Below are 26,275 nucleotides of genomic sequence, written 5' to 3' on the forward strand. Positions count from 1 at the left end.
CAGGAAATGCTGAGCTAGAAGCCCTGTTAATCGATCCGGTTGAGTGTGTGCTTGACGGAAATTACATCAAGCAACACCAGGATGCAGACTCGACCACACAAAACATAGTGCAAACATGTATGAACGGCACCAACAATCCCGATTATCAGATCGAAAACATAATGGGTGCACGTCTTCTTAGTTGCCAGCATCGTGTTGTGATTCCAAAGGAATTACGTCAAGAATTGGTGGAATGGTATCACACTCAGTTGGTTCATCCAGGTGCGAAACGCCAATATCACACGATGAAGTCGTTTTACTATTGGTCCGGTATGGAGCGTACAATCGTAGATTTCGTGAAGAAGTGCTTAACATGTAAGCGTGCCAAGCTACACGGTGGGCCACAAGCGTATGGCAAACTACCACCGCGTCAAATGCATAACGTCGATCCATTTGATGTAGTGCATGTGGACACCATGGGACCGTATGGTAGTGATCGATACTACGCCTTAACCGTGATTGATGAAGCCACGAGATGGTTAGAAGTATCGATCCAAGAGAACAACAAAGGAAAAACCACTGCAGAGAACTTCGACGTGACGTGGTTATGTCGTTATCCAAGACCAAAGGAAGTTGTATTCGATCGAGGTAATGAGTTCAACACAACAGAGTTCCGTGAGATGCTTGCGAGCTATGCAGTCAAGCCGAAACCAATATCCTCGAAGAATCCTCAAGCCAATGCAATTTGTGAACGAGTACATTTGGTACTAAACAACTGTATTCGCTGTTATCCGGAGGCAGACTGGCGTCAAGTTATTCAATACGCTGCATTCGCAGTACGTGCAAGTTTTCACACGATTCTGGATACAACACCTGCACATCTGGTCTTTGGGCAGGACTTGATTACACGACAACTTCATGAGACGAATTGGAGTTATCTCACTAAGCGCCGATTTGAAGCCATATTGAGAGACAACGGGCACGAGAACACCAAGCGGCTGGAGCATTTCTATCACCCAGGAGATCAAGTAATGATTCGAGTAGCTGCAAAAGATCGCGGCAACAAACACCGTGAGGTGGCCAAAGGACCATACTCCATCGTGGAAGTGCACGGTAATGGCACCGTGACGCTGGATTATGGAGTGACGCAGGAGCGCGTCAACATTCGACGTCTCTTTCCGTGTTGAGCGGCAACTGGCATGGGGGTGAATAACAAGAGGTTCGCTCCAGTTGTGGTATGACCAGTTGACGCATACGACGTGAGACTCAAATTTCTAGTTTTCCTTTCTCAGCTTGAAGTGTTGTTGTGGGCAGCCACACAGCATACATACTTAATATAACTTACTTCTTCTTTTGCCAAATAAGGCTCAGGTCCTCTGCAAGCCACGACCTACAGCTAACACCTTGCTGAGAGCCCCTCTGCGAGCCAAGGGTTGTCAATACCATTACAGCGACGAAGTTTTGGTCAAGATGCTTGATGCGGCTAAGAAAGTCAGCAGTACGAAACATCTTGCTACTAAACTGGAAGGCCTTCAGTTCACGAATTGAGTCCACGCTAGAGAATCTCCCGACTACGTTTTCAAGGTGCTGGCGCTCGATCGGATGGGATCAAACACCTTTACCAGTCCTCAGTTCTCCAAGTGGTTGTCATTTATGAAAAAAGCCGAGACGAGCGACCCGGAGATGGCCGTTTTCAGAGTGTTGGGATCATAACATAACGATGACGTCCTGGTAAAGATGTTCGCTGCTGCAAAACAAGTTGAAAGCACACGAGCCCTTGGCTCAACACTGGAGAAAATTCAATTTAAAAATTGGGCTCGCGGTGGTGAATCTCCTAGCCACGTTTTCAAAGCTCTGGCGCTTGATCAGATGGATACACAAATATTTGCAAGCTCGCAGTTTTCCAAGTGGACTTCATTTGTTTCTAAAGCAAACACGAAGAACCCGGATGTAGCCATGTACACAACACTGGGAACTTTCTACAGCGACGATATTCTGGCGAAGATGTTTGCAGCAGGTAAACAAGTCGACAGCACGAAAGGTCTTGCCACTCGATTAGAAGGAATCCAGTTGACAAACAGGGATAACGCTGGAAAAACCGCTGAGAGCGTCTTTAAAACGCTGAAGCTCGACATGACTGGTAGTCGGCTATTCGACAGCCGGGTCATAAATACGTGGGCCTCTTTCGTGACCAGGACGCACAAGGATCCCGATACAATTATGTTTGCGCTGTTAAAAGAGAGATATGGGGATGAGACTCTCGCGAAGATGATTGCGACGGCCACCAAGACTGAAAGCACGGAGAAGCTAGCTGTGGGCTTACGCTCTGCGCAGTTTAAGACTTGGTTCAGCCAAGGCAAAACCCCCGAGAAGGTCAACACTATGTTTAAGGTATCCGCCAATTCTGACGACCTGATGAAGAAAATAGCGCGAGAATACGATATTTTCTATGGCAAAAGCAAGGTGGCCGAAACAGGAACTATCAACAGACCGGCAAACAGACCTGCGCGGAATGGAATTCATATCGGATAGTCTCTCGTCCAACGTGCGTCACGGAACTATTGTGCGCTCTACTCGATATTGCGTTCTTTGTTTAAACGCGCGCATATCTGTTATTGACTTGCTTTTAGTTTAAGGTCACTTAAGTACGATCTGGGTCGTCACTCATTGAATAAAACCAAAACGGCAAATTTGGTTGGAACTCAATCTCATGAAAAACATTTACCACGGGCCAAACTGGCGGTTTCAGACAAGACGTTATATTACCGCTCGGACAATACAATAAAAAAGTAATGTACCTTTGTGAAATCGGCCTTTTGCAACCATCGTTGTATATTCTTGCTTCTCATTGGCTGGCAAGTGATTTTTCCTGCGGTATCAGCAAGTTGTGGTGTAAGAACTACGGCAAGAAGCATGGTATCGTTTGCTAAATTGTTGCATAGAGCGTTTGTATTATCGCAAGCAAATGCAACCCCGCCAAAACAGAAATGAAATGACGTATTTTCCCTCACGGTTGCTCGCTGAACACAGAGAGATTTGGTGGCCGGCGCCCAATGCAAACATGACACCAAAATGCTACATAGCGATCCTAGTGGAGCTCATGAGCTTAATGATGGCTGGGCCTACACAACGGAGACGGTGTTCAGCAGCGAGGAGCTTCTTGGCATTAAGCCGGAGGATGTCTGCAGGTGGATGAACTTTCGTGCCTTCGGAGAAGCGTATCCAGGAGAAGATGCCAAGCCTGTTTGCGTTAGGTCCTCGACCCTTGCCTACGCAAAGAAAGCATTTTTAAGTTGTATGTCTCGTATTTCTGTTTCGTGGGACCCTATCTGAAAAGAAGGCAGCCCTACGTGCTCAGAGTTGGTAAACAAGGTCTTTAAGACAGTGAAACGCTTCGAGACTCGTCGAGAAGGGGTGCAGTCGGCGGCTCGTCGATAAGGGTGCGGTCGGCAGCTCGTCGTCCTACAGAGTACAAAGAGTTCCTCAACTTAATTGAGCTGGTACACGCTTCACAAGAAAACAACAAGCTAAAGTACGTCGTATGCCGTGTATTAACGCTACAGTGGCGATAACAAGAATCAACGACATAATGCAGCTCAAGTTTGACAGTTTCTCCCACAATGCTCAGCACCCTCGGACACTATTGTGTCAACTGCGGTGGTCGAAGAACATTTAGGAGGAGCGTGACGCTCCAGAGCAAATATTGTTGAGAGGCATGAAATCACGGGTGTGTGTCCTTATTAATCTAGCTATTCACGTCGAGATACTTGCTGATCGTGGCGATTCGCCTTTCCTTTTCGGGAATCCGCAGGATAAAGATCGAGTAGCTCGCCGCTTTCTACAAGAGATGTTTGACAAGGAGAAATTCTACAAGCTAAAGAAAGTGATTTAGGTACTCATAGTTTGCGTAAGGGAGCTGCGACGTATGATACGAGGCGTGGTTTACCAAATTACTTTATCAACCGACGCGGAAGGTGGCGCACGCAGAAAAGTGTTGTCGACGTGTATATCAACAATACACAGTCGTATCCGGGCGCTGCTGCAGCAGGTGTGTTGACGGAGCCCCAGGGACCATGCTTTTACGCCGCCAAGGATGGAATAGAAAGTACCACCGATGACCTACTCGTAAATTAGATTTGCCGTCATATCAAGATGAAAATGGGGAGAGTGATAGCGCGAGAGCTTGGTGTCGTGCTGTTGTGGGCTGCCCTGATCCCTGTTGGTACCTTCGACTACAATCTAGTTCCTGCACCACTTATCAGCGATCCGTCGCTGCTTACGCTAACGCTGGAGGCAACGTGGAAAAAAATCCGGTACAACGTGTACCTATTCAGGCTACTGGCAAAGGTGCCCAACTGCAGTTGATTGAGCTCCATGAAAGTAGCGCCAACATTTCTGTCGGCGAACCTTTTACACAACAGATCAGTCGCAGCGGTATGCCTATGGACAGCACTCGAAAAGTGTTTACAGCTCGTCACTCACAACTATTTAAACGCCAGATCGGCAGCGTGCTGAATGAAGTTCTCCGTCTGAGAACAGATATGCAGTGCGAGTATCCGAGAACACAGGCCGTGCTACGTCGAGTAGCACTGACGCCAGTGGCTCGCACAGTACAAACACCTGGTGCTACAACTCGTTCCTCTTGCGAAGAAATTATGGATTGTATTGTACGTCGCATATCTGCTACATTGCCAAAGTGACCACGAGATCTATTTGAGCGTTGGCACGAGTTTAAAAATGGATTAAATGGAGCAAAACCGGCAAAGGATTATACCAGAGCTGATCGAGGAGCCAATAAATTTGCGTTCTCTCGGCGTAAAGTGTTCTGGGACGTCGTTACGCATCTTATCCGAGCGGGGCTTACAATTGAAGCTGCAATTGATAAATTTACGACGTAGACGGGCACCAGCGTTCAGTAGCTGCAATCCTTGTTGCGCTTCGCTAGGACAAGAAGAAAGGTGGGCATTCATCGCTGTCTCTTTCCATGAAGGCAATCAGCACTGAACAAGCTGTCACGCTTAGCCCACGATCCGTCTCTATGTTTACATTTCAGTGCATGTGTATACGTGTTAGAGCCCTTGCAACATGAGTCGGTCTTCAGAGTACGGCGACAAGCTGGAACAGTCCTACAGCCACCCCGGTGCAACACGAACAAAGCTACTGATAGATTTCTTGCTGAATAGGCCGCTCTTCTCCGAGCTCACTGACATGTTTGAAAGCTTGACTAAGTCGCATTCATGTAGATTGTGTATAATCCCGTATAATCTGCCCCCTCCCAGCACGCACGCTCTTTATAATCTGCGTACAGCAGTCCAGCTAGTATCTCCACGGTGACAGGAGCTATATTTCCGTCTAGATGTGATCCGAAGCACTGGAGATCATGGTCCGAGGTTGTACGGTCCAAATTCGTCTGATCTAGTGTTGTGGTGGCCTCGTGTCCCCTCTTGCTTGCCCCGAGGTTTACTACACGTGTGCAGGATAAGATAGTTGTTTAACCCAATCAAATCACGGTTGCACTGTTGGTTGCACCCTTTGCCAGTATTATTGTAGTTTTGCACAGCAATAGTAAATAAATGAGCGAGGAGAAAGCAATAAAAATGAGCAATACGTATTGTATTGTGTTCCAAAATTGTAGGTGTCTTCATTACTACTTAGTAGTAGCATCTATTAATAATCCGTGCTCGAAAAAACTATATATAATAATAATATGCATTGATATTTTCTACCACATTCATTATTTTTGTAGGGTTGTCAACGGCGGGTTTTCGAATTTGTCCACGGTGTCGTCTGCCCCCCCCCCCAATCCCGGTTACCAAAGTGGGAATTACCGGCCTTGTGAACTTTCATTGCATACCGGTATCTACCGATAATGCTCGCAATGTTCAGCCAAAGATGACCTCCGAAGGCCAGAGTCCGAGGTATCTCGACGACTTCGTCGGCCTAGGCCTGCCAAAGAAAGATAAGCCGGCTCAAAGACAACTAGCTATAAGAACGTCACTGTGCAACAATTTGCTGAGATATATGGCGCGGTAGAAAGACAAACAATCGGAGCATTTCATCCGGGTCGATAAGACGCCTAAAAAGATGCTCTATAAAGTCAAGCGCAATCACTGCGTGGCCGCTGGCGTCGAAGCCAGAGTTATAACAGGAAGGCCTAAGAGCTACGAGAGTCATCTAAAGCTCTGTTCTTTCTTCAAGGCTACGCATATTGGTGCCTATTTACCTCCGACTACGCGTCCTGCTCGCTAGAAATCTTCCGAAGTTGCCAAGTTTGAGAACTTGCTCGTGGTATATCAGCAACTCCATCGCCTCCCCGACTTGTATATTGAGTTTGAGGAGACGACTCGGGACTTGTCTGAGCTCTTGTGTCCTGGTATTTTAGCTCGAATGTCATAACGTAGAAAACTTGGAGGACGAATTCGACGTCAACAAGCTTCATTGTACCGCCTGCAGTCTGACACGAATTTGAAGAAGACAGGTACTGACACTGGAGGAAGGGTGAACCTTGGCGCCGATGTCTGGAAGAATATTTGCAAGCAACATTTGCTGGGTGCACTACTCTCTTTATTTGGATTCGTGGAATTGTTTGCACTATCACATGTGGACGCCGAACATCACGGCACTGCCGTCGCTAAAGACTTGAAGAAGCTGATAGAGAAAGCGCAAGAGAGCGGGTGGACTGTTGGTGCCGTTATATCCGACGATGCTGGTCAGTGCGCGAGAGCACGACGCATTTAAGCGTACGCTGGCCACGGATTTCCTTTGTGCACTGCTTTGCACACGATGTCAACAACTTTGTCAAGCAAGTTTTGAAAGCAATTTTCCGGAGTACAACCTAATAGGCCGGTGCGGTAGTGAATTTACTAAACGCATCATCCGCCACATGGCTAAAGTACCTCTGTGACATTAATTTTCGACAATATGGCCAGCGACGTGCGCTGATTGCACTGTACTCCACCTGTTGGAACTCGATGCAGGGCTGCTTCGCATCGCTACTGCGTTCTAGAACTGCATTGAATATTTTGTGTTGTGAGCAGTCCAACTGTGCGGATTGGCCCTTGTCTCTAAATGTGGTAGCGGACCCTTGGTTTTGAAGCAAGTTCAAGGAAGTAGAGAAAGTTATTCGTCCGCTATCTGTGGCATCGTTTAAGCTACAACGGGATCAGAATACGCTTGCCGACGTTGTTGCGTCATTTAGTGGTATTTATTGTGAGTTCACAGCAAATGAGCGCTATGGTGATGCTCTCGTGGAATGTGTCCAATCCCGATGGAATAATTGCGAACAGCCTCTCGTCATGTTAGCGTATTATCTTCACCCACTCTACTACAAACGCACTATAGCGCTCCCCCGAACAGAGGTTTCTTTGGAAAGTCGAATTGGCCACTTTGCGGTTTACTACTACCGCCGGTTCGTTGACTTTAATATTTCGGGCTTGCGAGGCAGTTTGAGCCTTTGGTTCCAGGACGAGTATAATAGAGTTAGTCCTGAAGAGTACCAGACTCCTGTCCCGGCATTCTGAACAGATATGAAGCGAGAATATCCTTCGTTCAAGCTTTCGGAATTGGCTATTGCGGTGCTTTCTATCGCACCTATCGGCAACGTGCGAAATAATATTGAGTGAGCTGAGCTATATTCACACACCAATTCAAAATCGGATGGATGCCGACTATGCCCGTCGCGTGAGCGGCCTCCACTTACGCTTACGCTACAAGCGGCGATCAGGTAGATAAGATACCCGCCCGATATATTGAGTATTGATGGGTGTTGCTGTCATGTTAAAGCTAAATATGAAACAATTGTGAGGAGAATATTTTTGTCGTTGCCACCCGAGTTTAACATGATCTGCAAGATAAACGCCATCTTACCCTGGAAGGCGCTCTCGTAATTCTCATTTGAGCGCGTCGCGCTCGAGATGACATCATTCTGAGGCGCCTTTTTGCAAAATCAATATCTGCTGTTCAGACGACGGGTCACGGTCATTGGTACTTTAAACGTTAGTACAGCCTTAGTGAAAGTAAATATGTCTACTCAAACACATTGACATCTTCCTCACCACTGGGTGAATCGAGTGATAGGTGCTACTTCGTCTCACCGTGAAGCAGTCGACATCATATCATCGATTACGACGGTTTATTATAGCAAGGTGCTGAGAAGAATTTCCAGTTGTTGTGTTTTCCAGCGACTATTCACGTTTATTGACCGACAATCGTTTCGTCGGATGCACCCAACCGCCTAGCCATAGTAGATTCGGTCTTCGTCTTGAACATGTGAAGATGGGTGTCATCGCAACGTAGCTGTGCAGCTTCATGTGGTTGTAGATTTTTTCGGCCAGCTCCGTGTGCGTGTCGTGTAGGACCGGTATTATTTGGTAATCACAACAAACACCAGCACCGTGATTCAAAGTTTAGTCATTTCGCAGAGTTCTTCATGATATCACTGAAGGATCTGTCTATAGCGAATTCTTGATGATGGTGTCTCAATTAATCACTTCAGCATTGATAAACAACTACGCCTTACAATGCTTGCATGGTAGGCTGCACGTCATTGTCTTAGCTACCGACTTTGTTTCAAAGTTACTGACTTTCGTTGTGGCATTTGATGGTTTGGTATGTATGAAGTACATAAAAGTCACATGTCTGTACTGATTGGAGTGATGGTAAGACACAAATATATTAGTAGTCCATGCACATTTGGCGATATTCACCGTAGCTCGATGTGCTAATTGCACTTATATTGCCTGATAATCCGGATATATCCTTGCGTAATACACCTCTAAATCGTGCCATGAAGCATAGACTCAACGCTTTCGCGATAACTAAACTTATGCATGAGCCACTGTCGCTTTTACACTACTTTTGCATCATCGAGGTAGCCTACTGTGCTTACACCGGTGATGTAGCAGTCTATATGGCCAAGCCCTTTGATAACTGGGCACAGCTCACACCGTCGTACCACTCTGGCCCACTTAAGTATCGACAGTTTGATTTTCAGGCCATACTCTTTTTCAGCGTTTTTTTTTGTTTGGTAGCTGCCATACCTAAAAATAATCCTGCGATTATTCTGTTTCGCGTGATTTAACTGGCTATCAGTAGCAGCTTAAATTGTGTATTATGCAAAGGTTTAATTTTCGTCGACGATTTTGGGTAGCATTAGGTTTTTTACCGCAGCACCTTCAATTTTTAGCTGTAATAAATTTTAAAAAAAAAGGTATCCATATATTCCGAAGACATTTTCCCACACGTTTATATTCGCCATTTACGTCTAGCGTCCTTTGATTCTTAATTAGACTAGTCCAAGTATATAGGGTCGTCGGACTAATTTCGATGCCACGTGGAGAACCCAAAACGTTTGCCCAGTCGAATGATATAGACCAGTGTTTTGTCCAATTAAAGGGTCAAATGTGGACCACATTTAAAGAAGGTTATATTGAACTGTCGATTCTTAAGTGGGTCAGAGTGGTAACGCACAGGTAAGCTGACCAGGCGTTTGTGAGTAGTAGTCAGCGCGATAGCTACGCGCGGGACGGGTATCCATATACTCGACCTCGTTTCTATCTCGAACATTTCGGATAGAGCCCTTAAGTGCAGTATTGCGTAGGATTTCAACGTGCGTACAACTTCATCGACTTGCAGCGCCCAGCTGTATGGTCTGCACTACCGCACACGAACTCGCATCTATGTAGACTTGTAGTAATTCATCACGCGAAATCTGGGATAAGTGCTCGCTCAAACACTGTAGTTTCAATTATCAAGCGCACATTTGTAGAAAAGACGCTATGAGCGTCGACAGTACAGATAGTATAGGTTATATGGAGGTGAAGTGAGCGATTGTATATGCCGCCTATTTTGCGATTTGGACGTATTAGTTGTACGACCCACTCGGATCGGTAGAGGTCAATCATCAAAGCTCTACACTAGTGCTTAGACCGTGGTATGTAGCCGTGTGTCAGTACTGAGTGCAAATATATTAGCAGCGCCACTATTATTTTATAAAACGCGCGCTACACTAACCCTTATGTTATCCGTCGGTATACAAACTTCAAAGGTAGACAGGGTAGTGGAGGTCTATAAGGGTATACGTTTAAAAATACTTGCCCTGATGCGGATTCTGTTGCAGGGTGTACCTAATATTTCGGGTGGTCCACTTGCGAGGGCATCTGCTCTTCTTCTTAGGGGGTCATCGCATTATTAACACTCCTTAGGTTATTGTGCGGACCACCTCCGCCGGATGAGATGGTGCCCCTTTTCCTCCCAGAGCTCAGTCGCTTTTGGCCTGTGTAACGGGGCTACTTGGTGTGGAAAACACAGGGGTACGGAGTACCTGGAGAGCTAATAAACTCTCTGTACATAAGTCGGAGAGCTAACAAGGCCTCCTAGTACGTTGGCTGAAAGCCACACGTCATGCATTTGTTTAGGTTTAACTATGCTATATAGCTAAACAGATACATTTATCCCTACGCGGCTTGGCCGCAATAATAGTAAATAAAACACTTTCGGTCATAAAACATAAGTTACGGTATTAGCTTTGGGCCCTGGTGATGGACTGTAAGTTCCTTTGAATAAGGAACTTAGAATTAGTGACTCTTTGAGTCGAACTTCCTCTGACGCTAAAGCTACGGCAGCCCTTCTGCACTTGGTAGCACTTGCAGTCAGCCGTGTCGTCAGGCGTCGAGCGCTTCTTGCCGCTAGAATGCGGGGATGACAGGTCGGTAGCGGAGCTCAGGCTGTGACCAGTGGCTGTATATCAGCAGGCTAGTAAGAATGAGCGGTACTCGCAGCGTGAGCGGGAGGATGTGATGCCTCGTGGTGATGGGACGGAGCACTTGTAGTCAGCCGTTTCGTCAGGCGTCGAGCGCTTCTTGCCGCTAGAATGCGGGGGTGACAGGTCGGTAGCGGAGCTCAAGCTGTGACCAGTGGCTGTATATCAGCAGGCTAGTAAGAATGAGCGGTACTCGCAGCGTGAGCGGGAGGCTGTGATGCCTCGTGGTGATGGGACGGGGTCCGGAGCGTTAACGGCGTGCTTTCCACTTAGGGAAATCTAAGCGCAAACGCTTCTCAAGACGAATGTCGGTTTTAGAGAAACTTGCTCGAAGGGTATCATAGGAAGGGATCCGTCGAGCTCTCTCCAGGCAGCTTCGGAATTGTGCTTCGTAAGTGCCCCAGGGTCGAGAACAACCAGAATGGTTTGCATGGACGGAACTGGCTGGCGATTGAGCTGCGTATCCAGGCGCGCCTGATACTCCCGAGAAGTTGTGACTTGTGGAGTCAAGTATCGCCCTAGGAGCTGGCGCCGCTGCACATGCCCATCAGCAGTAGAGGCACATATACGTGTTCAGCGACTGCTGCACAGCGAGACGGGCTGCTTCTGAAGGGCTCGGCGTGACGTGAGAAAAAGTGCTCGGACAACAGGACAGAACGACTGTGAGTGTGGTGTAGTTATACACACAAGTACTATCAGACGTGGATTCCGTAATGGGGCTACTTTAAGCCCACTGCTTCGGGCTACACGTTAGCTCACATGTATGAAAAAGCATAAGCTGCGCTTCACTTAACTTAACTAAACTTTTGTCCGAAAGTAAAGATTTACTTAAATAGGAAAGCAAAGCCGATTTCCGGGTGAAAATGAGAACTGTTTTTTTGTTTGTGTGGGTTTTCCTCCTAATCTAATATTCTAAATAAAATGTATTTATCAGCAAATGGCTGACAGAATCCTAGTATTCTAATTGGTTGGAGTTATTGACTTTCAACCAAAGAATGCCCTAAATGCATGAAGACCAACAGTCTGTCAAGTGTAATCATCGGTATATCTCACACCATTGTGGAAACGTAACCAAGTATCTATGTGTAGCCACTTGCGCGTAGCCCCCGTTACACGCTGGGCATAAGGCAACTCTGCAGACGCACCCGCCGAACATGAGACTGGAAGGTGGCGAAGCAGATTTCGAGACACCTGAAGATAACTAAGCCACTCAAGATCGAGATAAGTGGAGCTAACGACGCAAAGGGTCGTAATTGGCATAGAAGCTGGAGTAATGCTGACTTTGCTGCAGAACAAGTCGGATTGCAAATTTGTTTTCGGCGGTGAAGTCATTATGGACGGCGCAGTGATCTTTTGGAATTGCACGAAAAAAAATGATGTTTCACTGAGAACGATGGAAGCTAAGTTTATTTTGGCCTCGCAAGCAGGACGAGAGCTGCTGGGACTGTCTGTATTGGTATACGAGCTGGGCATCATAGTCGATGAGCCGATGTCAATGTGGGTTATTAGACAGGTGATCAAATGAAATCCGAACACAGCTCTTCGAGCGCCATTCGTGGCATCACTTTCAAGTTCATATGTCACTTCACCAGCGTGAGCACGGTAAACCCTCAGTTCGCCGAGGCTCGGGCTATGCTGGTTGATTCACCGATGAAGGCTCTCCCAGCGCCGATGATTACCGTGCTACGTGAGTGGTTCAATTTTAAGAAAGTGAACGTTGCAGGCGAGAGGAGTGTTAGAACAAATTGAACTATTCTTGGCCTATTACGCCCGTGGTTTAATTTTAAGAAAGGTAACGTTGCAGGCGAGAGGAGTGTTAGAACAAATTAAACTATTATTGGGCTATTACGCCTGCAGCTCGCTGCACACGAGACGCTACAGGATCGAGGAGGCTTAAGAATGATTAATAGCTGAAGTTTGATGCTGTGCCGAAACTTATTTCATAATGCTAACTCACTTCCCTTCTTACCAAGTTCGTAGCAAGTGTTTTTATCCAGTCTAACATTAGTCGCATTATTTGGGGTAGTTTGCCGAGCTAGATTCACCTTTTTAACTGCACTAAATACAAGAACTGCAGTTATTTCGGTATTTTGGCAAAAAATCACGCCTCCAAGCTCGGCAAATTGGCCAATAAGCGCAGCTAATCAGGACAAATTTCATGGTGGTTGCCATTCTTAACGAACTGACGAAGCTGCTGAAACACCGCATGGTACAAAGTATAAGAGTTAAGGCGTACATTTGCGTTTTCAATTGGCAAAAGGCGCTCGTTCCTAGCTGTTGGTACGTAATGATCTTTAACACAGCTAGGAGTGTCTACCGATGCAGTTTAGCGCGAATTGGCGCTCTAAAAAGAAGTGTGAGCGCCTCATGTTCCTCATATTAAAGTTGGCTCGGAAACCCGGACTTCATGTAGTTCGCTTCGGAGGCGTAATCTACACACAAAAATTAGTTCTAGGTAAAATGACAAGTATAGTACCTACTGCTTGTAATGTCTGTTGGCAGTGACCTGCGAGTGGCTAAATGCGATGTTGTTTTACGATAGAATGATGTCAAACGGTAGTCAGACTCTAGTGACCGCATACTATCAACGTAGCTGCTTTCAAGTTACCTTAACGTTGTCAGGAAAGCCTTGGAAAGAGAGTCAATGTGCGTTTACGAGCTAACTTCTATATGAAGCGCTCAGGGCGCTCATTCTTCATCTAGTGCACCGAATTACGTTTAGCTGCATCGGTTAGTGCGCCTAGCTTTGAGCAAGACTTCTGCACGAGAACAGCTTGGAACAAACGTCTACAGCCGTTAAAAAACGTAAAATCGTATTTGTTCTTATAGTTAGTGCCATGTCGCGAAACCCGGGGTTTTCTTCCGATGAGGAAAGTTTATTAACGAAAGAAAAGCAAGCAAACAAACTCGCTGACCTGAACTAACTCTCCTTGTGTCTTCATCCAGGCTCAACGATTATGCAGTCGAGGACACGTGCCCGCGCGCACTCGTCATTCATGCAGCGTGCTCCAAGTCCAATGCAGCGCAGTGGCGTAAGCCTCCTCTTCATCGAAAGGCACTATGACGCGTGCCTTACAGCTTTCACTCTCGCCATTGGTTCATGCCAGCACGCTGTCGTGACCATAGCTTGATCAACGGCCGCAATCCGGCTGACAGTGCCTCTCAAAGCTTGGACACGATAGGAACATTTAACTAGTCGAGCTGTCCGCGGATTTCATCATCTTCAGGCGTAGTAGCGACGTAGTTGCGCACTTTAACAGGTACATCCTGAACAAGCGTAACGAGCGGCTTTCACGAGTTTTCAATCGCCTGAAGCCCGACCCAGGCCACCATCAGCTCCCATCGTCCGTATTCGTGATTGAAACGATGATCCACGATTCGTTCGACACCCAGCATCATACCTTGGCTCAAAACGATTTCTATTAGCTCCTCCGTAGTGTTTAGGGCCGAATCAGCATAAAACTTTAGTCTCGAAGCATGCACGTCATAGACACGTCCCGTCACTTAGAGTTTGACTTCGAACGAGCGAGGCAGCGCCTTCACAACCTCGAACGGGCCAACCCATTGGCCTAGAAGCTTGCGATTGGGGAGTCGTTGGTCGATTCTTGACCAAAGCACGAAGTCGCCCACATCAAAGTTCACCGACGTACCTTTGTGAGCGCTCATGTCCTGCAGCCGCTCGCGCTCTTTAGTGTCGTTCACCTCGCGATGTAGGTCATGTAGCGAAACACGTAGACTATCCAGTTTGTCGCTCATATCACCAAGTTCCACGACTCGCTCAACAGAGGTTTCAGTGGCTGGAACAGCCAATACATCCAACGCTGATGAGGCCGGGCAGTCCGGTGAACACTTCGACTGGCGAATGACCTGCAAGTGATCTCACAGGCGTATTATTTAAGTTGGCCTGAATCACCGGCAGTAAGTACGGTCACTCATGGCTATCCAGCGAGTATTCCATCAGGAGTGCTCGTACAACTAGGAGGACATCCTTGTTCAGTCTTTCCACTGCTCCGTTTAACCAGGGGGAGTACACAGGCGTAAAGTACAGCTCCATTTTCAATCGGGTGACCAAGTGCTGCACCATTTCATTACGGAAATGCGTGCCTTGATCTGATAGCAGCGTCTGAGGCAGGCCATACCGGGAATACCACATCAGCAGCGCCTCCGCAGCCACGTATGCCGACGGCGTAGCACACGGAAACAGCTCACAGAAATGCGAAAGTCCGTCCTTGACCACGAGAAGGTAGGTTGAGTCTCCATAGCCATCACCAAGGAAAAGGAAGATCCAGTGGAGCTCGTTTCGCTCCGTAGGTGGAAGTAGCGGTCCATACGGTCGTGGAATAAGTCGAGGTTCTTTAAAATGCTTGCACAGCAGGCACCCCCGGACGAGCTTCGCCACCTTATCCTCTAACTTCGTAATGTAGAATTGAGACTTCAGTACGATATCCATTGCTTCTTGACCACGATGCCCCTGCGCACCACAGAGGACAACCACGAGACTTCTGGCTAATAAATCTTGAGCTTCAGTTGGGATCCATGGACGTTCATCGACAAGCAGTACACCATTCTCTTTCGAGAAATCGACTCGCAGTCGATCTTTCTCTCGTCCATCTACAGACTGCGCAGCCGCGATGTCCGTCCAGGTAGGAAAAACAAAATCAACGTCCATCAGAGGGCGAAGCACCGATAGATCTTCAGGAACGTTCCGTCGATCTCGTGTTTGGACAGTCGCAACCAAAACTTGCTCTTCACCGCGGACGTGCCACCGATACACAATATCGGCCCACACATTAGCATCACCAGAAATGTGCTCAATGCGGTAGTGGAGATCACACAGCCGCATCGCCCACCGCTGCAAACGGTCTCGCACGTGTTTCTTCAAGTCGGCATGCGGAGCAAATATGTAGATCAAATTCGCGTGATCACAAAACAACCGGAAACCTCCCGGTCGCAGCAGTAAGTATTCAAGATCGTTACAGGCCTTCACGATCGGGTACGCCTCCTTTTCCACCACCGTCCAATTAAGTTGTGAGTGCTTGAACGTACCGCCTTTGCAAATGATCAACTGGTGGCTCTAGCGCTCAACTGGGATGCCTGGTTGCCACTGCATGACTTGTGTTACCACGATACCGAACCCGGAAAGCGACGCATCTGTGAAGACGCACAGTTCAGCGTACGGATCATGGTGCGCCATCAGCGCAGAGTCTCTCACCAACGAAAGTACATTCTCATAGGTAGCCTATCCCATGATGAAGCCACTTGTAATGCGTTTCGGTTCCGTCTTCTGATCCGCTTCTTTTCGGCCTCCAACTTGTCATGAAGCGGAGCCACAGTCGTCACTATCCCATGATGTAGCCACTTGTAATGCATTTCGGTTCCGTCTTCCGATCCGCTTCTTTTCGGCCTCCAATTTGCCATGAAGCGGAGCCACAGTGCGTGCGTAGTCCAGAAGTGAGTCATGCAACCAGTTCGTTGCAAATACAAACCGCTGCAGATCTGCCACAGTTGCAGGGAGCGGAAGTTCCACCAAAGCGTCCACGCGCGCATGATCATGGCGAATTCCGTCGCTTGAACATAGTTTGCCACACCACTTGATCTCTAGCTCGAACAGCGACGACTTGAGCATGTTGAGCTTGAAGTTGGCTGCACTGACGATCTCGAAGAACTTTCGAAGCGTCTGTAGGAAGTCATGTATTGTTGGTGCGAATAAAATTACGTCGTCGGCCCACACAAGGGCCGAATGTGGTATTAGCGGGGCTAGTTCGGTCTGGACTTGGCTCTGGAAATGCAAGGCGGAGTCTATCGCTCCTTGGTGGACTCGATCAGGTGTAAATACACCATCGGGCGTAATAAAAGAAAATATCTCTCGACTTTCTTCATGTGGAGGTAATTGCCAGAATCCCTTAGTGAAGTCAAAACGTCCGAAGAACTTCTTACCGTTGAAGGTGTCGGTCGTAGTGGCGACACTAGGCATCGTACCAGTAATGGGGACTGTCATACTGTTGATGACCCTATAGTCAATGGTCACCCGGAACTCGTCCTTGGTCCCCCGCTTGCGCACGGGCACTACAGCACTTGCCCAGCGAGATGGGTTATTCTGCTCTACCAGCCCATTATCAACCAAATATTGCACATAATCACGGATGAACTGGGCTTGCAAAGGCGCATACTTGCGTGGAGGGCTCCTGTAGGGCGTTGCGTCCACCTTCAGCGACACGCGTAGAGGCTCCACATTGGCAGGGGGATCAGGACCAACTGCATCACGCCAGACGTCTGAAAACTCATCCAGCAAGTCACTAACAGTACCGCCATGTTCACTCGGCAGCCCATTGGCCACCGCTCGGTCGAGAAGAGATTCCGGCGAGTCGATTGGTCTATTTAGGCCCGAAAACTCAGCACCTACAGGAAATTCGTCAGGTTGTGCCTCCGGCAGTGGGGATCCAGCCAGTTGAGCGAGCTGTTGCTCCACGTCGATGCCGAGCCCCTTCAGGACATTCCGGCCTAATAGAAACTCATCACCTTCACCAGATAGAACCCAGCACGGTACTGAGCGCAGTGAGACCAACCTGGCCACTGTAGTTAGCTCGAGATCCAATTTCACCTCTTGTTTGAACAATTGGACCCTGCCGTCAGCCATAACAGTTTCAATAGGCGTACTTAGTGAGGTAGTCTCTAGCGTAGATTGCACTGCCAGGAGTAAAGCCATTATTTTCTCCGGAACCACGCTCTTGTCAGCGCCGGTATCGGGTGTATAGGGAACATCTAGGAGCTCGTTGATTCGTACAGAGCCGGCAGGCGTCGCATAGCTGGCGGCCTTTGACCGCACCGGCCCCGAACGCCGCTCTTTAGCCGCGCGAAACTTCTTCACGGCCTCTTCGCGCTGTGCGTCCGTGCCTGTGGGGCAGTCATTAAGCCAGTGTTCTCCCTTGCAGAACAGACAGCCATCACGAGGAGGAGAGCGCGTAGGGCGAGGTCCCGTCGCAGTAGTGGTCGTCGTGGGCGCCGGCGAGAGTGCTGACGTGGGCTTGGTCGGAGCACCACGCTGTGGTTTCTTTTCTGGCTTGATAGTTTTAGAATCCTGCTTTCCCGCATAATCCTGTGAAATTCGATGAAACCGCTGTTGTACCTTTGCATGCTCCAGAATCAGGTCGAAAAGGGCGACATCATCAGATTTGCAGTCACGCCTCTCTAAATCGATACGGCGACCGATCTGAGCCTTGAGGACAGGGGGCTGCAAGTTTTCAACCACTAGTCGGCAACAGGCCTTCATTCTACTCTTGTAGCCTGCGTCCGCTTCATTCTCGTTCCCAATAAGCCCTTGTAGCCCATTGTCCTCCACAATCCCGTTAAAATCTTTATAGTAGCAGAAGATGAGTGCATCGCAGTCATCAATTGTCATGTTCATCCTTAGGCTCGCACGGAACAGCGACGAGACGTCAGGAACGAACTCGTTTTTGAGCTTACGACAGCGTGCTTCGACAACACTCATGATGTCCGCGTCGGTTACCAACGCAATAGGCTTCTTGAGCACGTACTTAGCCAGGTTATTAAGCGTCTGCCGTCTCACCGAGCCCCTGACAGTTGCAACAACATTGTCGTACGTCTCACCCGTGGTGGAGCATCGGTGGCGAATCTTTTCCACGTAACGCTCCCACTCACGATGGCACTCAATCAGAGCAGCGTGCTCCCAGCTGGTCAGCTCTGGAGCCTTAATGACCTCAAAGATCGGTTGAGGGATTGACATCTCTACGTCTCCGTCAGCGTCAACAGGGAAGCCCATCATATTGAAGTTGTTCAAACTTAACACATCAACCGAACTTAAGTCGAGCTTAAGTCAGTCGAAGCCGATCGCACTTGGGCGCGCAATATCCAGTAGCGCGTGGAGGAGATGACGATCTGGACGGTAGACTGCGTCCAGAAAGGTTGATCAACAAACTCACACTTCATAGAGCGCAAAGCTACTTTGTCGCGAGACCCGGGGTTTTCTTCCGATGAGGAAAGTTTATTAACGAAAGAAAAGCAAACAAACAAACTCGCTGACCTGAACTAACTCTCCTTGTGTCTTCATCCAGGCTCAGCGATTATGCAGTCGAGGACACGTGCCCGTGTCCACTCGTCATTCATGCAGCGTGCTCCAAGTCCAATGCAGCGCAGTAGCGTAAGCCTCCTCTTCATCGAAAGGCACTATGACGCGTGCCTTACAGCTTTCACTCTCGCCATTGGTTCATGCCAGCACGCTGTCGTGACCATAGCTTGATCAACGGCCGTAATCCGGCTGACATGCCACCACGCCAGGGCGGTATTTTTCGCCGACGCGTCGATTGGCCAATTTTGATCACATTTGAAGAATTGTGGTGGCCAAAATCTAATAAATGGTATAGTTCCTATACAGTAGCTGGTGCCAGCACTGTATCTAAGAACTTTCAGCGCCGTCGATTTGATACAGCTGTGAGGCTAAAAAAGAAAGTCTAAAAACTTTTGTCGTATTGGTTTGTACACCCACAGTGAGATGGATAAATAATTTCGATCTTAACTAATATCAGGTCAAACTAGTTGTACGACCCAAAACGTTAGCTTCAGAGCACTAGTACATATTATTATTAATGCTTGTAGCAGTAGTACTAACAGGCCTGCGCAAGTAAGAAATGCCCTCAATTTTTAATTAAAACGAGTAAGAGAATGTTGTACTTGCGCAGGCCACTTCTTAATAGCATAAGAAAACTTTCCCAACCAGGCGAAAAGAAGCAGTTTTCGGAGGTCAGACAAATTTAAGCTCGCTTAAAGTCGCTCGTTTCGCTAAGATTTTCTTAAGCGGATAACAGTATGAAAATCTATGCAACGTGGGGGGGTCTGGTACCTTATTATAGGCCTCAGTCGTTGTCGGGGTAGCTAGTCAAATGTTTTCTTGGTTTCAGTTTTTTTCACTGATTAACTTATCGAAATATTTGACCATCCAATGCCAAAAAAGGCTTAATTTACTACGTACCCATATTTCGGTACCATGATTTCTCGTCGTGTAGATTTCCCATGTTAAAGAATTAAGTTCTCAATTAAAACACTTAGTTTGAAACTTTTGGAGTTTATTCTGAAAGAGATTATCCTGCTATATAAATCCCATTCCGTGCAGGTCTGTTCGCCGGTCTATTGAAAGCCACCTTGCTTTTGCTAAAGAATATATCGTATTCTCGTGATATTTTCTTCGTCAGGTCGTCAGAATTAGCTGCTACCTTGAACAGAGTGTTGACATTCTCGGGGGTTTTGCCTTGGCTGAACCACGTCTTAAACTGTGCAGAGCGTAAATCCACAGCTAGCTTCTCCGTCCTTTCAGTCTTGGTGGCCGCCGCAATCATCTTCGCGAGAGTCTCATCACCATATCGATCTTTTAACAGCGCAACCATAATTGCATCTGGATCCTTGTGCGTCCTGGTCACAAAAGAGGCCCACGTATTGATGAACTGACTCTCGAATAGCTGGCTCCCAGGCAAAGTGTCGAGCTTCAGCGTTTTAAAGGCGCTCTCAGCTGATTTACCAGCGTTCTCCCAGTTTGCCAGCTGGATTCCTTCTAGTCTAGTGGCAAGACCTTTCGTGCTGTCGACTTGTTTACCTGCTGCAAACATCTTCGCCAGAATATCGTCGCTGTAGAAGGTTCCCAGTGTTGTGTACATGGCTACATCCGGGTTCTTCGTGTTTGCTTTAGAAACAAATGAAGTCCACTTAGAAAACTGCGGGCTTGCAAAAATTTGTGTATCCATCTGATCAAGCGCCAAAGCTTTGAAAACGTGGCTAGGAGATTCACCACCGCGAGCCCAGTTTTCAAATTGAACTTTTTCCAGTGATGAGGCAAGGGCTCGTGTACTTTCAGCTTGTTTTGCAGCAGCGAACATCTTTACCAGGACGTCATCGCTATGGTATGTTCCCAATACTCTGTAAATGGCCATCTCCGGGTCGCTCGTCTCGGCTTTATTCATATATGACAGCCATTTGGAAAACTGAGGACTGGTAAAGGTGTTTGACCCCATCCGATCGAGTGCCAGAACCTTGAAAACGTATTCAGGGGATTCCCTAGCGTGGACCCAATTTGTGAACTGAAGGCCCTCCAGTTTAGTAGCGAGAACTTTTGTGCTGTCGACCTTCTTGGCTGCATCAAGCAATTTAACTAAAGCTTCGTCGCTGTAATGATATGCCAATGTCGAAAAGATTGCCATGTCGGGGTTTGTCTTACTGTTTGTCCTGACGTAGCTGAGCCACTTGGAAAATCTTGGGCTGCTGAACAGTTGGTCGCCCGTATTGTCAAGTTTCAGCTTCTTGAACATATCATTCGGAGATTTCATTCTCATCTGTGACCACTTTTGTTGGAGTGTCTGAAGCAACGTCGCTGCCCAGGACTGTGTACCACTTACGGCTTGTCCAAGCCATGGAAAGCTTAAAGCAAGTTTTCTCTCTTCGGCAACGGACGTTCGCAAGAAGCGTCGATGAGAAACCTCGGTCAGGTCAGAATTGGCCGCAAAACTCCCTATTCTGACCAGCTTGGACGTCGAAGCTGTGGAGACCACGTTGATGCATGCCAGGATAATTACTGTAGCCAGTATTTTCGTGACGGAGGGCTGGGTCCTCGCAGTTGACATGACAAACTTCCTAGCGTAAAGCTACCGGTAGTCAGTACGTGCAAGAACGCTCGATGGGTGTATGGTGAGGAAATTGATAACTGGGTCGAAGCCATAGCTATGGATATGGCTGGTAACCAGCCATATCCATAACTATGGCTTCTACCAGCCTGGTATTATAGTGCCAAAGCCAGTGACACTGCTGTGAAGCCATGTCTGCTGGGAATACATGTGTTGCAGAAGCATCGTCATCATTGTACTCGTCCCGCAACGTTTTCTGAACACGTACAGTATTCAAAGTACATGCCTGTACCGGCTCATGTATTTTAAGTTTAAAAAAAAACAGTACAGTATAATATACCGTACTGTTTTTTTAGTAGCGTATTCAAAGAACATATTATGTTCTTTGAATACGCTCCTAAATTTACAGAGTTATGACCTTCTTAACTTCACGTTCATGTTTGGTACTACGCGAGTCCATTTAAAACTCTTTTGAGCAGCTCCGTAAACTTTCATAATGTGCTCTAGAGGATCCGCACCAATAGCCATTGCTTGGACTTAGTACTAATTTACATCTTCAATTTTCTTTTTAGCTGTCAAAATGCTAGTTAAGTGTTAAGCTCATAAAAGTTTGTAGCAAATATTGCAGTGGCTCTTCGATGCAGTGTTCTACTGTTGGGTAGCTGACATCTGGACTTCATCAGCACCTCCTACAAGGAAAGGAGCTAGCGCTATCTTCTTCGGCTTTCATTAAAATCTAATAATTTGCTCAGCTGAAAATAGGGTGGAGTTCAAGTTGTCGACCAAGCCTAAGTTCATTGACTCAGCCTTTCAGTGACTGAGACTCTCAGCCTCTCAGTGAGAGGCTGGGTCAGCTTGGACTGAGTCAGTGACTCAGTCTTATATCGTCCTAAAAGCTCAGTCTTATAGGCTCAGCCCGATCCCAGGCCTGTTTAAAATAGATACAGTACATCATGTACTTTAAGCATGTACTGTACAGCCTAATCCGACCAGCAATGTACCTTGAAGAAGTAATGCGTGCCTGCGGCAGCGATTTGTACTGTAAAGAAAGATGCGAGACAAGTGTCGTCTACTTGTAAACGCGCACAATCAGAATACAAGAGTTTAGATAACACAATTCATTTGAATCTACGTGAGACCTGAACGAATTTTTCAACGTCGCAGTCTTTATTGTTTCCACCTTACGAATTCGGCAGAAAAATGTACTGTATATTACAGAGGCTAAGAATCCTGCAAAGGTGCTCAATATCGAAGTAGATTCAAAGAAAATGATAAACATTCAAATCAAGTGCGTTTAAAAGTTAACAAGTTTGTCAAGGATTCCTCCGGTATGAAACAGCCGATCAAACTTCTGTTTCGAACTGTATGAGGAAATCCTTGAAAATGATTACTTGCCAAGCAATCTGCGAAGCCGAAAACATTGCACGATTCTACAAATTGTAGGCTACCGGTACTGTACGGCAGCCCAGCTGCCATGTTTGCGAGAGCCTTCCCCGACCACGTAAACACTTCATGTTCTTAAGTACCGGTACAGTGCTGCACCCCGCTTTCGCGCCCTTGGACCTTTGATAAACGTCTGGATGTGATGATCCTGAATCCAAATGAACGTAACTTTGTAAGCAAAAATCTGATTTATTTGCAAATCCTATATGGTCCACCCCCGCGAAAACGGGGTGCAGTACTGTACTGTGCCTACGATAGGATACCGGTAGGTTACTTACTGTATTGTGCTTTGCAGTCCATCCGTTTAAAACCTATGGTCGGAGCATAAAAAACCACGCGTAAAAATGAGATGGGAAGAGGCAGGCATCGATTTGTTTTATCTGTTACCGAATTACCATTTCAAAACGGCAAAAAGGGCCGATTTACAGGATATCGATGTAGATTTGGAGGTTGGTCCCGAGCGGTCAATAGGGCTCAAAATTACTTACTTGGAATATGACAGAATATTGTTCAATTTCTCAAATTCGTAGCAAATTCGTATTTTAGATTGGTATATCGCTAGATTCAAGGTAGTATTTGGCTTTGATCTGCACTTAGCGAATATGGTAGTCTATCGGAACGAATGCTCCAGTAATTACGCTGACTCGTACTAACTTCACAAATACAACTCCGTATCTTGCTTTTATAGGTGACAATATCACAACTGTGTATCGTCGTCGCTATAGTCTTCTTCAACTCCCATATAAATGGAGCACGAGAGACAAGTCCGCCGACGGTATGCCGTACGAAGCCTTGCCTGTCGATTGGCTTGATAGCGCTTCCGCTTTCGTGTTTGCTTCTCGAGTGTACTTGCTCCAATTTCGCGCAAACGAGTGTCGTACTTGGTGTTGTCATCTCCGTCATCGTTCCGAAGAGGCCTCAATCGAATATTGACATTTGTAAGAGCGACACAAGCCCGAAAGTATAGGTCGTAAGAGGTCTCGTCAAACTTCCACTTGTCGGAACAAATTCCCCACAGAGACTTCAATCTACCGAAGAAATTCTCAACAATGACACGGTCATGCGCGAGCTCGTCGTTAAAGCTGGCGTCCTCGAGCGAGAGCGGCTGCAGACGCCCGCTTTTAATGGGGTGAATTGCTCGGTACTCACGCGCCATACCCTGGTAGCCCTTATCGACTAACACCGCCCATTCTTTCGGATACTTGTCTTGTAGTCTCCCTTCGTCTCGCACATTGGCATCACTAGAGTGTTTGTGAAGAGCTCGCGAATGAAATGCTGCGTTCCTGCGAAAAATCTCAGCGTCATGCGTACTCCCACCGGTGTGCATTGTGCAATTAATCGCGACACCGTTCGGCAGCACCGACACCTCCACTTTGTAGCCATACAAGTGGTGTTTGCCACTGTAATAGCGTAAGCTCTCGCTCATGCTACCACTGGGTTTGTTAGCATGCTGAAAGGTAACGTCCGTAGCATATCGAGCATACGGGAAGTACTTCAACGCATGCCCTGATCGTACAATCTTCCCCAGTGTCCACTGGTCATTCGCATTCTCTACGTACATTTCGTAGAGAATAGAAGACAGTATATCCATAAACTTGCGGATCATTTTCTGAAAGGTGGATGGCGGGATTCTGAAAACTCGAGCAACGGTGTCCCATTTTCCAAGATGTTTGAGCGAACTCAGCGTCATAAAGAAAATGTCGCGCGCAGCGTAGCGGCATTTTTTACCGCGGCCCACGTTCCATTTCCCCTGCAAATGAGGGTACACAGCTGCCCAAACATGGTCGAACTCCTCTGGCGCAAACTTGGTGAGCTTGAGCACCCCATCGGGCCCTTCAGCTTGTAAGCAGAAGTCAAAGGCGGACGGCAAAGCTCCCACGCCGAAGTTGTCCCCTTCGTCATTGTCGTCTCTGCGGCTGTGTACGACGATTTGAGCGACCTTTGCCTTGCGACGTTCCTCCCGCTCAAATAACTCGGCAGTGGAGGCACGAAAGTCGGCCTCGTTGAGCGTCTCAGCGGCGCGGTCTTGGCGGTCTTGGGAGCGTACCATAGTGGCCTAATATTGTAGATAGAAAATTCGAAAATGACCGAGGAGCTGCATTTTACGTCTTGCATTATCTCAGCAAACAGATAGGGCGAATAATGGCTACTATCTCTTCGCATGCAAACTATGAAAATATATAGCGATCAAATCATCAGATGTTTTCTATCCACATGTGTAAACTCCATTCCAAAATTGTACTACAGCGTTCCAGAATTCTAGAATGGTACCGTTACACATACTCTGTATGTACGAATGAGCTCTAATAATTAGTCGATAAATCGACTCGATTTGACTGTCGTATCTCGATTTATCAGCCAGTCTAGCTAGATCGATTTGCATTTTTTTAAAGACCTCGATTTAATAAAACGACCTCTATTTATTAAATATCGAGCATCAGGCGAAGTGAAAAGGATAAAAACATTGAAATGCACAAAACATGTACCGGTTTTTCTCACTTAGGTGCTATTGTACTGACTTTGTGATAACCTCGCGAATTCTTACCCCACTCGAACAGTTGAATGCAGCGTAGAATACAAAAGCTATCCTGGTTGCAGCCACAGAAGCAATAGATTTGTGATCGATGAAGCAGAAACTACTACTGAAGCGGTAAGTTATTCTGTAAAGACGGGCAAAATCATTTTTTTCTTCATGATATCTTTGAGGGTAAGGCGCTGCATTTGCCGGATGAAACTACTTACATGTAGCTTTTCTCCAAATTGTAGAATAATGAGAAAATCGCTTAAAGCAGCTCCATTTTGCGCATATATTCATGATTTTCCGAAGGATAAAATGCAGTTGGTGCAATCAAAAACGTCAATTGTAAAATCAAGTATAAATCCGTGCAATTCCGTCAAGACATACATAATTGGAACGGATTGTCTCACTCTAATAGTTTTTAAAGACACGCAGTTTTTAATTTAATATAGAGATGTCATTTCTTCAAATTACACAGCCAAATTGCTGACTTAAAGAGAGGGCACAGAGCTTTTTGCTGGTGTCTACAACAAAAATGTAATTAAAGTACGACGCTATTGTATCAATTCGTCTCGCCAGTACAATACAAGTACTACTATCCGATTCGCGGCAGTGGCGCATGCATGTTAACTACTGTGGTATGCCTCCGCTCCGTTCCCCACGGGCTCGCTAGGCTACTCGAAGGGCTAGTTGCTACGCTGTGGCTGGGGCGGGTCCTTTGCGACCGCAAGTTGCCGTGATGGGCCACGTCGCTGCGCTCGGCAGCAGATTTTATAGCCAATGAGTGGACCGCCTTCGCAACGCTCGGCAGCATTTTGTCCAGTGAGATCTACGTAATTGTGCTACGGACGGAGTCATCGACAGACAGACATACAGACACGCTAGTAGAGTAGTGTTTTAAACAAACCGAGCGTTGCCGCTTCGTGGCGGTGGGTCAGTGGTGAGTCCCAG

At 47.1% G+C, this 26,275-nt stretch overlaps 2 protein-coding genes across 2 annotated transcripts; both read right to left on the reverse strand.

The window, feature by feature from the left end:
* Positions 1-17,239: 17,239 nt before the first annotated feature.
* On the reverse strand, positions 17,240-18,008 carry PITG_16194 (uncharacterized protein; the record flags this gene model as incomplete). Its single annotated transcript, XM_002897559.1, has 5 exons — positions 17,240-17,249; positions 17,305-17,408; positions 17,460-17,507; positions 17,565-17,659; positions 17,777-18,008. The coding sequence occupies 5 exons, from the start codon at positions 18,006-18,008 to the stop codon at positions 17,240-17,242; spliced, it is 489 nt and encodes a 162-aa protein (XP_002897605.1).
* Positions 18,009-19,833: 1,825 nt separating this feature from the next.
* Positions 19,834-21,363, reverse strand: PITG_16195 (secreted RxLR effector peptide protein, putative; the record flags this gene model as incomplete). The annotated part of the gene is made up of 1 exon (XM_002897560.1): positions 19,834-21,363. The coding sequence occupies one exon, from the start codon at positions 21,361-21,363 to the stop codon at positions 19,834-19,836; it is 1,530 nt and encodes a 509-aa protein (XP_002897606.1).
* Between the last annotated feature and the right edge of the window lie 4,912 nt (positions 21,364-26,275).

The sequence above is a fragment of the Phytophthora infestans genome, genomic scaffold, assembly GCF_000142945.1.
Source record: "Phytophthora infestans T30-4 supercont1.43 genomic scaffold, whole genome shotgun sequence".
In the NCBI taxonomy this organism is placed as follows: domain Eukaryota; phylum Oomycota; class Peronosporomycetes; order Peronosporales; family Peronosporaceae; genus Phytophthora; species Phytophthora infestans.